Source organism: Magallana gigas, chromosome 4, assembly GCF_963853765.1.
Source record: "Magallana gigas chromosome 4, xbMagGiga1.1, whole genome shotgun sequence".
Classification (NCBI taxonomy): Eukaryota; Metazoa; Mollusca; class Bivalvia; order Ostreida; family Ostreidae; genus Magallana; species Magallana gigas.
This window is the reverse complement of record NC_088856.1, coordinates 51,546,328-51,562,407: the sequence shown is the minus strand read 5'-3', so window position 1 is coordinate 51,562,407 and position 16,080 is coordinate 51,546,328. Positions and strand designations below refer to the sequence as shown.

The following is a 16,080-nucleotide window of genomic DNA, read 5'->3' as shown; positions in this document are numbered from 1 at the left end:
GGAAAAAAATAATAATAACTAGATACGATCTCGTTACGAGTAACGAGTAGGTCTTCCGTTCAATTTTTAAACGATACGATTAAAATATCAATGAAATTTCAGAATTCCACCTAAAACATTCCCTTTCAGATAATGAAAACGATTGTCAATATCCTTCATAATGCGTAACAAAGTGTTTTGCTTTTTCACATTTTGCATATTAAAGATTTTAGAGTTTAGTCCCCTAAAATCCCAAATTACGTCATCAATCGGTGTGGCAATGGGTTTTACAAACTGATATTGTTATGATCAAAAACTTTGTTTCTGTAACACATTACAAAATCTTGATTGTTTTTAAGGTATGTGAAAAAGACTTTACGAGTGGCTTAGTCCCTAATGTAAGGGGCCAGCCCCTTTTTCCTGAGTTCATTCAAAAGGTCTTACAAATACTAACAATATTTGTTCTTACAAGTATCTAAAATTGTTGATCATTTTTTTTTTGATACAGATGATTGAATATTTTAGGGGCCAGTCCTCTAGATCCTTAATGGGGACAGACATTGGTATTTTGATTGATGGAATCGATGACAATCATCAATGCAAGCATTTTCTCTTTTACTATGCTTAACAAAATATGTCTCCTTCTCTAGATATATTGCGTCAAAGTTTAAGTACTTTGGCCCCTAAAAATCCCTAATTACGTAATAAATGGGCGTGTCATGATTTTTCCTGATAGATATTGTTACGACCAACAACTTTGTTTATATAATGCAATACAAAATCTTTATCGTTTTTCAGATATCTGTTATAGAGTTTACGAGTGTCTTGGCCCCTAATTTAAGGGGCCAGCCCCTTTTTCTTAAATTCAATCGAAAGGTCTCACAAATTCTAACATTTTTTGTCCTGACATCTATTGAAAATTGTTGTTCATTTTTGAGATACAAATGTTTGAATATTTAAGGGGCCAGCCCTCTAGATCCTTAATGGGGACGGAAATTCGTATTTTGATAAGTGGAATCCATTTTAATCATAAATTCAAACATTTTCTCTTCTATGATGTCTGACAAAATATTTCTACTTCTCTAGTTATATTGCGTCAAAGTTTAAGTACTCTGGCGCCACAAAAATCCCTAATTACGTAATAAATGGGCGTGGCAAAGATTTTTTCTAATAGATATTGGTACGATCAACAACTTTGCTTCTATAATGCATTACAAAATCTTTATCGTTTTAAAGTTATTTGTAATAGAGTTTAAGAGTGCTTTGGCCCCTAAATAAAGGGGCCAGCCCCTTTTTCTTGATTTTGTTGGAAAGAACTTTTGATTATCTACTACTTTTGTTATATATGTTTTAACAAAATATCAACTGATAAAAAGATACAGATCAAAACGTATGAAAATTTTGAATGAAAATTCGTACCCAATTTTCATGCCCAGGCGAGCTCCAAGAAATGGCGCAACAGGCATTTAACAACTACATGCTGCACAACTCCAAACTATCGTCTACCTATCCTGAAAATTTGATATTCATATCTCTTATGGTTTCCGAGTTTATAGCTGCACAAAATGGGTCGTCAAAAATTACAAAATGGCCGACAATTCGGTACCGGAAGTGACTACGAAAAAATTAAGAAAAATGTATTAAGATTAGATCACGCCCTAACATCTGTGAAAAAATGGTTGAGATCGGTCGAATAGATTCCGAGAAATCGCGTGCACAAAATTTGGAAAAAAATAATAATAATAATAAATAATAACTAGATACGATCTCGTTACGAGTAACGAGGAGGTCTTCCGTTCAATTTTTCAAACGATACCATTAAAATATCAATGAAATTTCAGAATTTCCACTCACATTTCACATACAGCACATTTAAAGATTTAATGTTTTAATCACCTAAAAATTCCTAATTACGTCATCAATGGGTGTGGCTATGAGTTTTACAAACTGATATTGTTACGATCAACAACTTTGCTTCTATAATGCATTACAAAATCTTTATTGTTTTTAAGTTATTTGTAATACAGTTTACGAGTGTCTTGGCCCCTTATTTAGGGGTCAGCCCCTTTTTCTTGATTTCTTTGAAAAGGTCTTAAGAATACTAACATTTATTGTTCTTACACCCATCTAAAATTGTTGATCATTTTGAGACACAAATGATTGAATATTTTAGGGGCCAGCCCTATAGATCCTTAATGGGAACAGAAATTCGTGTTTTGATATGTGGAATCGATTTAAATAATTAATTCAAACATTTTCTCTTCTATTATGTCTAACAAAATATTTCTACTTCTCTAGTTATATTGCGTCAAAGTTTAAGTTCTTTGGCCCTTAAAAATCCCTAATTACGTAATAAATGGGCGTGGCGATATTTTTTTCTAATAGATATTGGTACGATCAACAACTTTGCTTCTATAATGCATTACAAAATCTTTATCGTTTTTAAGGTATTTGTAATAGAGTTGGAGAGTGCTCTGGCCCCTAATTTAAGGGGCCGGTCCCTTTTTCTTGATTTCTTTGAAAAGGTCTTAAGAATACTGACAATTTTTGTTCTTACACCTATTTAAAATTGTTGATTATTTTTGAGATACAAATATTTGAATATTTTAGGGGCCAGCCCTATAGATCCTTAATGGGGACAGAAATTCGTGTTTTGATAAGTGGAATTGATTTAAATCATTATTTCAAACATTTTCTCTTCTATGATGTCTAACAAAATATTTCTACTTCTCTAGTTATATTGCGTCAAAGTTTAAGTATTTTGGCCCCTAAAAATCCCTAATTACGTAATAAATGGGAGTGGTAATAATTTTTTATAATAGATATTGGTACGATCAACAACTTTGCTTCTATAAAGCATTACAAAATCTTTATCGTTTTTAAGTTATTTGTAATAGAGTTTAAGAGTGCCCTGGCCCCTGATTAAAGGGGCCAGCCCCTTTTTCTTGATTTCTTTGAAAAGGTCTTAAGAATACTTACAATTTTTGTTCTTACACCTATTTAAAATTGTTGATCATTTTTTGAGATACAAATGTTTGAATATTTTAGGGGCCAGCCCTATAGATCCTTAATGGGGACAGAAATTCGTGTTTTGATAAGTGGAATCGATTTAAATCAATAATTCAAACATTTTTTTCTTCTATGATGTCTAACAAAATATTTCTACTTCTCTAGTTATATTGCGTCAAAGTTTAAGTATTTTGGCCCCTAAAAATCCCTAGTTACGTAATAAATGGGCGTGGTAATAATTTTTTCTAATAGATATTGGTACGATCAACAACTTTGCTTCTATAATACATTACAAAATCTTTATCGTTTTTAAGTTATTTGTAATAGAGTTTACGAGTGTTTTGGCCCCTAAATAAAGGGGCCAGCCCCTTTTTCTTGATTTTGTTGGAAAGAACTTTTCATTGTCTACCTCTTTTGTTATATATGTCTAAACAAAATATCAACTGATAAAAAGATATAAATCAAAACGTGTGAAAATTTTGAATGAAAATTCGTGCGCAATTTTCGTGCCCAGGCGAGCTCCAAGAAATGGCGCAACAGGCATTAAACAACTACATGCTGCACAACTTCAAACTATAGTCTACCTATCCTGAAAATTTCATATTCATATCTCTTATGGTTTCCGAGTTTATAGCTGCACAAAATGGGTCGTCAAAAATTACAAAATGGCCGACAATTCGGTACCGGAAGTGACTACGAAAAAATTAAGAAAAATGTATGAAGTTTAGATCACGCCCAACAATCTGTGAAAAAATGGTTGAGATCGGTCGAATAGATTTCGAGAAATCTCGTGCACAAAATTTGGAAAAAAAAAATAATAATAATAAGAAACAGTACGAAAACAATAAGGTCTTCCGCTGGAAACGGAAGACCTTAATAAGAAACAGTACGAAAACAATAAGGTCTTCCGTTGGAAACGGAAGACCTTAATAATAATAAGAAACAGTACGAAAACAATAAGGTCTTCCGTTTGAAACGGAAGACCTTAATAAGAAACAGTACGAAAACTATAAGGTCTTCCGTTGGAAACGGAAGACCTTAACAATAAGGTCTTCCGCTGGAAACGGAAGACCTTAATAACTGAAAACTTATTCTTTAAATAAAAGAACGTTTAGGATGGAGTCAAGACCCATTCATATCTAAATTTTGCAATTTAGAACAGTGAATGGTCCAAGATTTCCAAGATATGAAAAAACATTTAAAAATTACAATTTTTGTAATACTGTTAACACATGTATTCGTAACAACATCTCATAACACATTACTGTCAACGTCGAATAACGTCAATTTTAGCACAATCGAAAGTCACTGTTATTTGAAATTGAATTAACAAAATTAATAACGCGTGTGACCACCATTTGCGTTCACGCATGCTTGACAGTGACGCCGCCTTATTGATGCCACTAAAGTGTTCAGAAATGCTTGAGGGAAGTTGTTCCAGATGTTGGTTAAAGCCTGGCCTAAATCAGCCAATGTCACTGGCTGATTTGGTAAACGGCGTAAACGTCTTTCCATTTCATGCCAGACGTGCTCGATCGGCGACAAATCGGGGGGAACAGCTGGCCAAGGCAAGACATCGACATTCTGTTGAACAAACAAGTCCCTGACTACACGTGCAACGTGTGGCCTTGCGTTGTCTTGCTGCAGAGTGATGTGATTTTGATGTCTCTGTATAAAGTGTATCACATGACGCCGAATAATTTCATTTCAATAGCGTACGCCGGTGAGATTTCCATTGACAATTTTTAGAGGGGTCCTTTAACGTGCTGATATTCCACCCCACACCATAACGCTACCTCCACAAAATTGTCGACGTTGCACAACACAAGCGTCCTGGTAACGATCCCCAACGCGACGATACACCCTACAACGGCCGTCACTGCTATCCAAACGAAATCTGGATTCATCAGTGAACAGAATATTGGCCCAGTTCTGTATTCTGAATCGCAGATGTCGTGTGCACTACGCTAGTCTGGCGATACGATGACGTTGAAGCAGTACTGGGCGCACCGCTGGACGTCTTGGTCTGATGTTTTGCTCGCGCAGATGATTACGCACAGTTTTTGGACTAATTGTTCGAAGCCCTGGAATGCTACGGGCAGTCAAACTTACTGTCTGGAAACAATTTCTCAGATGTGGTTGTCCTTTGGACGTGACGTCACACGAGGTCGCCCAGAGCGCGGTCGATACTGGGTGTTGCCAGATTGTTGAAAACGTCTTCATAATGACCGGGTGGTGTTCCGATGAACTCCAAAGTGTCTTGCTACAGTATTTTGTGCCATTCCAGCTTGCAGAATCCCAACAGCACGATTACGTTGGTTTTCGTTGAGTCGTGGCATGACATAGGGGTAAATTTTGTTGAAACTAAAGTGATTTCCTTTACAAAAAAAGTTTAAACAAATCCTTTTCAGTTCTTATTCCAAACAGTATTGGCCCGTTAAACTCGTGCGTACAAATTCTTCAATAAACAGCAGGTGCTCACAAACCATGAAAAAGTCCGTGCACCCGGACGGTTACCATCCGATATTGTCAAAAACATTACCATAATAGATTGTTTAAATTTTATAAATACAAACAATAGATATAGAAAAATTATACTAAATTTTATTATGCACAGTTTCTTTTTTCCGCTAGTATAGAATGAAAGCAAAATGTTGACTTCCATCGTCACCAACTTTCCTCAAGTCAATACTCAGCCTCAAGTCTGAGTTTTAACCTCAAATTAATGCACTTTTCACATAAGGATTTGAGTTGAGGACTACTTGGAGTGATTTGAAAATGTTGGTGACGGCGGGGCCTGGGTTGGTATGAATTAAAAGGCGTAACATATCAGATGTCATAGAAAGTTATTAGAGCAGTGCAATATATGTAGGAGTGATGCAGGCCGGGGAAATAGGTAATTTCTTAGGATAAAACCGTAACAAGAGGCCCATAGGCCTTAACGGTCACCTGAGTGCAAGTACGTTTCTTCAAAATTAAGCAAACTATACACATATTAGGTCAATGAAGATAATAGCATAGCAATAACTTTAATTAGTTTTGAAAATAGACGTGCAAGACTTTGAAACTATCCCCCATCCCACCCCGGCCAATGCAACAATTTTATCCACAGGAATCCCCCTGAAAAAAGTTTCTCAAACAGCGCATGCTTCTTATAACATGTAGCCAGCTACGTTAATTTTAAAATGTATTTATAGCTTCGAGAAAATATCAATGAAGGGAATGCTGAATGCAAACATGAACTATATTACGCCGGTGGAAACCCTTTGTAGACACAGCCAACATAACTACAACTGTATCAGTATATGCATTTTGTTTGCATGCATTTTCAATAATTACGTTGTGTGTCTAGATCTGTCACAATGAATTAAGTTCAACATTTAACCCCTTTAAATTAGACTCTTCCCTCTAAAATTCAACAATTTAAATTAACAATGACATCTACCTTACTTCTTAGACGTGATTTCTTTTACCTTTATTATTTACTATGCTATGAAAAGAAAATTTCCTTATATTTTAATTAAGATTTAAAATTTGAATATCCCCCTGTATCTTTGTACAAAGCTCTTCATCTAAAAGAGATCAATAAAGTATACAAGAGGCCAATTGGCCTTAACGGTCACCTGAGTAGCTTATAAACCATACACAAACTTGTCGAGGAGTCTCATATATGCATTTAAATAATTAGGTTTCATTCTGGAGTAGAAACATTATTTTGTTATGACGACCACCTCTCTGCCTGAAATCTTTGAAAAAGAACTGTGAAACCTATAATTTTGGCAAAAAACGATCCGGTCTAGCTACAAAATCATGAATTCAGTTTTCCTTTCAGGTGTGTGGGAAGATAATTTTTTTAAATTATATGCATTATCACCTATACATCCACTTTCGCCCTGTACTAGAGTCAAAACCTATACTCCAGGGGACATGAAAATTAAAATTTCAGTAAAGGACTTCCTGGTTAACAAAATAATAAGTCAGTTTTTTTATACAGATGTGTGATAATAGAGAAGAACATTTTTTAAACATTATATGCATTAACAATATATTGCAATATTGCCCCCCCCCCCCATGTCCTAAACCCCTGATCCAGGGGCCATGCATTTCACAATTTAGGTAGAGGAGTTAGTGGACATCATAACCATGTATTCAAAATAATTATGGGAGTAGAGAAGAAGATTTTCAAAGATTAAATACATTTTTACTATATGGCCATATTGGCCCCACCCTAGAGCTTGAACCCCTGACCCAGGGGTCATGAATTTCACAATTTTAGTAGGGGGCCCCATGGAAATCATAATCATGCATTTAGTTTTTAACAAATATATATGGCAGTAGAGAAGAAGATTTTCTAAGATGTAATACGTTTTTACTATATGACCATATTGGCCCCACCCTTGAGCCTGAACCCATGAATTTCACAATTTTGGTAGAGGGACTCATGGACATCATAACCAGGCATTTAGTTTTCACCAAATATATATGGCAGTAGAGAAGAAAATTTTCTAAGATTTAATACATTTTTACTATACGGCCATATTGGCCTCACCCTAGAGTCTGAACCCCTGACACAGGGGTCATGAATTTCACAATTTAAATAGAGGGCTTCGTGTTCATCATAATCATGCATTTAGTTTTTAACAAATATATATGGGAGAAGAGAAGACGATTTTCTAAGATTTAATACATTTTAACTATATGGCCATATTGGCCCCACCCTAGAGCCTAAACCCCTGACACAGGGGTCATGAATTTCACAATTTTGGTAGAGGGCTTCATGGGCATCATAATCATGCATTTAGTTTTTAACAAATATCTTTGGTAGTAGAGAGGAAGATTTTCTAAGATATAATACATCTTTAGTGTATGGCCATATTGACCCACCCTAGCCAGAACCCCTGACCCAGGGGCCATGAATTTCACAATTTTGGTAGAGGGCTTCATGGACATCATAACTATTCAACCAGTTTTTTCCTCACATATGTGGGAGTAGAGAAGAAGATTTTTGAAAATTTGGCTTTTTTTTCATATTTGGCTCTACATGTGGCGCCCTGGGGTGGTAGAGCCATGAATTTCACAATTTATATTCCTCTTACCATAGAGATGCCTCACACCAAAATTGGTAACAATCAGCCTTGTAGTTTTTAAGAAGAAGTTGAAAATGTAAATTGTTAACGCACGATGCACGTCGCACGACGCACGACGACGGACGAAAACGGATAGCATTAGGTCACCTGAGTTTACTCAGGTGACGTAAAAACTGGCAAAAATCGTAAAGCCCTCTTAACCCTGATTGAAACGTGTAGTAATTGATAAGAAAGCCACGAAATCGAAACTCCATGCGCTGTTTATATCAAACCATAAAAATTAAACCCCTTGGAAATTCATGATATATTCTTAGTCAAAGACAGTCGTTTTATTCAAATTCGAACAATCTTAAAAGACACTACTTGTCTTTAACTAATATTAAATGTAAAGCGAAAGTTTTAATTGTGTGAATAAAAAACCCAAACATTGTAAGCCAACTTTTATTTCCCGACAACTTAGTTTCGCGATTTACTGAAAATAAATCGTTTCATGATGCATTATTTTAGCGAATAAAACACCCAAAGCAAGCACACTTTTCTTTTACGACAACTTAATTTCGCGATTTACTTATTAAAAAAACTGTTTCATAATGCATTATTTTAACAATCGAGCTTATCCTTAATCTGCTATTACAATAATACGACAGGAACTGGTTCGCAGAGGGAAATATTGGCGTAAAGTTATCACACGCGATCTTTAGTTTGTTTTCAGTTTTTAAATTCATTTTCTAATTGTGCCACGTTTATATAACTGCTGAACATTAGGTCGGTATTTATCAAAAGTGCAACATATATATAAAGCAACGTTTTATCTCAATAGTTTTTTATTACAAATTATTGATAATCAGCCTTAGTAATTGAGATTAGAACTTTAAAAAAAACCCGAAGTTTAAAGAAACCCTTTAACCCAAGAATATTTTGCTGATGAATTATTAAAAAAAACTTTATAACTCAATTAATGCCTTAACAAAATCAACAGACTCCGTTCTTCATCTGAATTTGACAGATCTTTGTTTACCTATGCCTAATATGCGACATGTTGTTAATGCATCAGAGCCCCCGGAAGTGACCGTGATTTATTGAGTGTACAAATAAGGTGCGCCAGAGAGAGAGAGAGAGAGAGAGAGAGCGAGCGAGCGAGAGAGAAAGAGAGAGAGAGAGGGAGGGGGGGGGGAAGGAGGCTAATAATTGCAAAAGGGCATGCGAACTTTATTAACTACCAGAAATAGTGTACCAAACGTAAAAACGATGACAAACTAAACGATCTAATTTGATAATTTGTATGCTGGTGTATATTAATGAGATGAAATGTAAACGAGCAGTCTGTCCGATCAACATGCCGAGTTTCGTCGATCGGCAATTCGTCATTTGTGGCGGATAATTATTTTTGACGTAAAAAAACTATTGACATTCTCCAAATGACAAAGTGCTCTTGCCCTCAGGAAATACTGGGAGGCGTAGAGACAAGATACCTTTTTTTGAAAAATGACGAAGTCCGTTTTCCATCTCCACTGGGACAAATGCGTTGCAAGGTAAGGCATGGGCAGATAGCCATTTATATAACTTTATGATTTAGTCAAAGGTCCACCAATATATTATTATGAATATCACTGCATTAAAAAAATCTTATAATTATTAAAACACTTACATAAAAGAGGAAAATCACAAAACTTCATTTCATTAATCTTTGTAGGCTATCATTTGAATGTTTAAAATTTTACATTGCTTTTTTTTCCAGAATTTATTTCAAAATGGTTTAACTATTGACGTATAAAGAAAGTGTATCAGGAGTGCCCGCAGATTCTTTGATTTTTGACGGCGTAACTTACTTTAGTAGACTATATTTCGCTGTAAGTAGCCAAATTCTAAAAACAAAAACTTGAACAAAGCAATGACCCTAATAGAAGGGAAGGTTTTTACGCTTGTCGTTTGTGTCATCCATCAAGCCATGACGTTAAACAAGGATAACCTACATTCACACCTGCAGAATAACACACCTTCGAAATTTAGTTACAGTCATATGATGTCACAGTACATAGGCATATGTGGAGTGTCGCACGTGTGTAACAAGTCCCTCCTAAAATCTCTCAACGTCACACAGAACGGACCGGAACCCGAAACTGTCTGTCCCCAATGTTCCTGTGACCGGAATTGTTTCAACAATCCCAAGGATCCCTGCTGCCCAGATTTGTATTTCAGTTATGGAGTGCCGAACTGTAGATCTACAACGTTTACAAGTACGTCAGCGGTCAAACGACACTACCAAGTGATAGACTATTGTCCTCAAGGCGCCAATACAAAACTTAGCGAAAAATGCACCAAAAACCGGAAGCCGTCGGAGAGAATCCGGTTCCCCCCACTGGCCAATAGAAGGCTAAAATTCCTCTATTGGAACATTTTTTGTGCCGAGTGTCACAACGTGTCCTCTGCACAGTCATTGTATTTGTCCTTTGAGTGCAAGTCTCGCACAGATTTCAATTATTTCTCATCGTACGAAGAAATAATAGAACATGCTAACAAGAAAATGTGTTCAATATCTTTCGAAGAGGACAAAAATTATGGCGCCTGCAATCCTGTTTCTTCCAAGGATATCATTTCGTCCTGCAACGTTACTGGAACTTGGGATGCATACGATTTTTCTATTGATGCTGCATGCAAGAGTGCTTTTAGTTTGACATATAATTCTGTGTTTAAGAACGTCTTCTGTTACCTGTGCAATGCCCCAGTTAGCCTATCTCAGCCACTGAAAAACACATGCCCTAACAATTCCTCTCCCTTTGCACAACTTTGCAAAGAATTTCCAAGAATAAAAGCCGCATTGCCGTATAAAAACATTTTCTGTAAACTTTGCAGCCTTCCCACGAAGAGGCAGTTTTCAACCAAAATTCAGTTTATGGCGTCACCTTATGCTGCTAGAATACAATATTTGATAAAAATAAGCAAGGAACTTTTCCAAACTGACGTGGAGAGTAAATCTCCTGAGCTACCGACTGGAATCGTCAGAACCTTAGACCAGGACACACTTAATATTGCCATAAAAAGCTTTGCTTTTTCGGGAACTAGGTTTTGCATGCAATATAACCTTCCTGACGAATTAGAGGCTGTGGGGAGGTCTTGTCAATGCAGTATCGAGTGTTATAAAGATTGTTGTATAGACTATGCTTTGCAGTATCCGACACATATCTGCACTTCTATTCAGTTTCCTCCCGCCGATGTCCCCTATGGCAAGTACAGGGTAATAGACCGATGTGTAAAGGGAAACAAATCCATGAGCTGCAAGCATCCAAACAGCAGCAATATTCTGGATTCGTTGCCTATAACTGATCCAAAAAGCGGCGTAACGTATTTAAATCCATTATGTTACATCTGTAATAAAAACGTGAATGCTCTTCCAACAGAATCCGAACCATGGGGATTCAATGTAACTTGTTCGCAGTTTATAAATCCGGACTTCATTTCGGATATTCAAGTTTTCGTGAATGAATTAAAAGCGGCCGATTGCAACATTCAGTTGCTACCTTTGGTAAACATGGCTCAGAAATGTGACAACCAAGACGCAACAATCAGAGCGTGCAACACCACGGGTCTATGGCCATCATTAGACAAAGGTATCAAACATGCGTGCGAACAACTAAATGCGAATCACTTGCCAGAAATTGGGCCCACGAGAAACAGCGATAGTGTATACAAAAATATATTTTGTCAAATGTGTAACCCTGTCAAAATCGAACCGAACATCAGTAGTTCGTGTGACAACACGACGAAACATTTTGACCAGCGCTTAGCGACGAGCTGTGAAATGCTGCCAGCAGTTCCAATGTCTTCTCCTTACAAGAATGCATTCTGTGAGAAATGCAATGGTTACCGTAGCTTGAATGAAGAATTCGTAAAAGTGCCAAAACCTAGGGATTGGGTAAAATGGGTTGAGATGTTCGATTTAAAACCAGCCTTTGGGAAGATTATTGTGCCCACATACAGAACTCTCTTTTCATTGAGTTCCTACACTCAGGAGGACGAACCAAACATCTCAGTCAAAACCTGTCAATCAAACGAGTATCTGGACCGAACAAAGGTAAAAAAAATAGTCCAACAAGTCTTTCGAATTGATTTACTAGTATACACAATTTGCCAAATCATATATACGGAGAATAGTTGCAATTGCTTTTTTGACGAGTCATTCTTCACCAATTACTAGACTAAGTTATCTTTACAAAAAAAAACTTAACTGAAGTATTTTTTATCTTCATTTTAATCCTTGCGTCTTTTATATGGATTAATAACGAATCTTCAACTCATGAAAAATAAAATTTCGGACATCAAAAAAGTGATGTACTAGTAATTCGTTTGCTGAATGCATATCACTCGTACATATTCATAAAATCTTGATTTATATCATCCTGTAATTATTTTTTTCTTTTTGCAGAATATTTGCAGAACCAAAGTTTGTTACCCAGGAAAAGTACTTAACAATGACAAATGCGTGTCTTTGCTCCCACAGACAAAAGATTTGCGATACAACATTTATTTCAGAACCAATTTATTAACGGACAGTCTATCGGCTTTTGTAAGTTTGGATGGGATCGTCAAATCAGTATTGGATTCAGTCTACGTGATGTTGAGAAACGTCACGAAGCTAGGCAATAACTCCATAAACAGACAGAAGTATACCATCTATGTGAACGAGAATTGCACGTCGACAAACTTTTCCAGCCTGCAGCTTGATGTTCACATAGTGTACCACATCAAAGAAATGATCGAACGCGTCAACGTTGAAAAAGCCATTGTGGAGTTTTCCAATTCTATCCACAATGTGTCAATTAACAACAAAATGCACGGCTTTTCCTTCTCTCAGAGTAGTTATTCCGAAATCTTCTCAAAATTTCCAAACAGATGTTTTGAAATTGGTAAACCAACAAATATAGATACGTTCAGAGAGGTACTGGTTAACGAGTTGCTCGTGTGTCAACAAACCTCACTGTCAGAGGAAGAGTACACCGTGAACAAATCCTCAAATACCCTCCACGTAAGAAGTTGGAACGTTTCACTACCAACAGACCAAGTTTTATTCGCGGAGAACAATACTGCGAGGGTGTGCATCATAGAATTTAACAGTTCATCGTTGCTGGAGTCCGAAAAAACCTCGCCCGACTCCGATTCGAAGTTTATCCTCTCCTTGCTGACTCTAATTTGTATTCTAATATCTCTAGTCTGTCTTCTGATCACTTTTATAATTTATTGTGCTTTCCAGTCGCTTAGGACTTTGCCCGGCCTGAACAACATGTCTCTGATGTTTTCGCTGTTCTGTGCCCAGTTGGTGACAATACTTCGGCCTGTGGTTGCCGGCGGCCATCAGCTTGTCGCCATGGTGATGTCAATAGTGCTCCACTTCTTTTGGTTGGCCGTGTTCTTTTGGTTACAGGTTTGTTCTTTCCACATGTTCCGGGTGTTCACGCGCAAAACTCACGTCATCAAAAGCGAGAAAGACACGTGCCATGCTGCAATCCGATACGCAACGTACGCGTTCGGTTTCCCAGGGTGCATTGTCTTGGTCCATCTCATCGTCAATGTCATCTTAACAGAAGGAACCCTAACGGGCTATGAAAATAAACAGGGCCTGGTGAACGATAAAATAGCTTTCATCGTCACGGTTATAGCGCCATTGTTTCTGATTTGCATCAGCAATCTGGCTTTCTTTTCCGCCACGGCCCACCAGATAAGAAATACTCCGCATGCGCAGAAGAACCAAAGGCAGACGGTGGAAGTATGGGTGTACGTCAAACTATTCGCCCTGACTGGTCTCACGTGGATTTTTCAGATCGTGGATGCGTTCCTATCCCTGTCCGTTCTTTCTTATGTCGTTGCCATTCTTAATGGTCTCCAAGGCCTTTTTCTCTTTCTGAGTTATGTCTGCAATACACGCGTGTGGAATTTGTGCTGTGGTAAGAAGGCCGACGCGCCCAACCTCTCCAGCACATCCTCCCAATTTAGTTCGTTACCATCCTCCCAAAAATCTACAAAATTCTAGCCATCTCTATTGCTCAAAATTGATGTCGCTAAATGTTCTAGAAATACTGCTGTCCAGATCTATGTTCGCTCTTGAGGCCGGTGTCGTGTATTAGATCTCTGTGTGCATGCAAATTAGTAGCATACCGTAAATGAGTCCAAATAACATAAACAACTATTCACTTTGTCTTAAATGATTAGTTTGTTTTCATTGGATGTTATTCTATAGTTCATATTAAGATAAATATACAGGTGCCCCTATAGCCTAAAAGCTGGAAGTCATGTAGCAATTCGACTGATTAAGAATTTTAAAAGAGAATGGGTGCGTTATACATTTCACTCCTTTCATCACGTATCTTATATTTAACAAAAACCTCAAAAATTTTCACAAAATATGCTTGAAAGGGCGCGATAGACGTGGCCATTATTAGACGTCTAGATATCAATAAGAAAAAAAGCACTATATAAATACATAAAAAACCCACCCAAACCTGAAAGGTAAAATGTATGGATTGTTTCTATTTACCGGTATAGCAAAACAACTCATATCTTAAAAAATTACGTAGAACGTATAGTTAATTTATTGACCTCTCAGACTCCTTAATATACAACAGTCTGACTCAGTGTGCATCCGGGACATCTTTGGCCTTTCAAAAAAAATCTGTAAAAAGACCGATGTGTTCCGGATGACTCAGTGAGGTAGCTAGCCGGAAAACGCGTCTAATAACCCGGATGTACACTTGACTGCGAAAATATAGGGATAAATACTACGTATCACATACATGTCGCATATTCTCTGTTCGCCTTTTTGTACAGAACAAATATACACATTTATTTTCTAAAGATATGTGCATGTTGCGTATGATTTGTAAATTGTCCATGTAATTGTATGTGTATCAATTACTTAGCCTTATTTGCATAATTCGTGTACCGAAAAAAAATATCTAATTAAATATGTTGTTCTGCTGTGATACATTTTAACTCGAGTAATTTCTATAATAATTAACACACGTTTGCTTCAGTGAGCTAATTAAGGTTTTTAATTATCTGCTGTATGGTATACGTGTATATAATGTATATAATTATTTATTGTGAAATCCATTTTTCATACAGGTGTATATTTTTAATAAAACCACTTTTTGAAATATTGTAGTGTTATTCATTATTTGTTAGCAATCCCGTTATAACCATGATAGTGTGATTTAGAATACGTTATCCGATGCTTCCAGGATGGTAGGGGGGTCGTGGTTTTAAATTTTTTAAAGCATCCTTAATTTGTCAAATATATGCAGTATACTTTTTTTTACCCTATAATTGCAAGTACATATGTACTATTTTCTTTTCTTCATTTATTGAACATGCTGTAAATTGTACTGTATACAAAATTTTAAAAACCCCATAGCAAACAGTCCATTAAAAGAAAAAAAGTTACATTGACTTTTTATATACTAACTCCAAAAAAAGTTACATTATCCGGTTTTTACCCAATTTTACGATTCCGTGCATGCAGATATTTCCTCTAATCTTATTGGGTAAATGTGTTTGTTATAATTATCCTTCGATGTGTCTTTTAATTGCTACTAATGGAATGCAGTACTTTCAGTACTTTGATTCAATCAATCCCGGAGCAATGTTTGCAGTTGTTACATATGTTACAGTCTTTGTTTATAGTAAATTGACAACAAAGATTTCTGTATGGTTCGTTTTATTCGTATCCGGACACAGTGACTTTAAAATTTGCAATGTATATTTAAGCCCTGAAATATCATAAAACAATAATATAATTTATATATAATATAATTATTTGTTGGAAGCAAGAGGCTGTGCTTGTTGTGTCTTGTTGAACCCCGTCCAACTAATGACCCATTTAGACCTCGATGTCGCACACAGTCACTGTAGTGGTTTCAACCAAATGTAATGATTGAAACTTTTTTCTTTTTCTTCAAGAACAGCATTTATGTTTTTTTTCCTCCAAATTTGAACACATGCATAATTTCTAAAT

At 36.4% G+C, this 16,080-nt stretch overlaps 1 protein-coding gene across 1 annotated transcript; it reads left to right on the top strand.

Annotated features, from left to right (window-relative positions):
* Nucleotides 1–9,226: 9,226 nt before the first annotated feature.
* LOC105324270 (uncharacterized) lies at nt 9,227–15,004 on the top strand. The gene is made up of 3 exons (XM_011423326.4): nt 9,227–9,607; nt 9,814–12,147; nt 12,499–15,004. Exons 2-3 carry the CDS (start codon nt 9,967–9,969, stop codon nt 14,098–14,100), a joined length of 3,783 nt encoding a protein of 1,260 aa, XP_011421628.3. The 5' UTR covers nt 9,227–9,607; nt 9,814–9,966; the 3' UTR covers nt 14,101–15,004.
* Nucleotides 15,005–16,080: the final 1,076 nt, after the last annotated feature.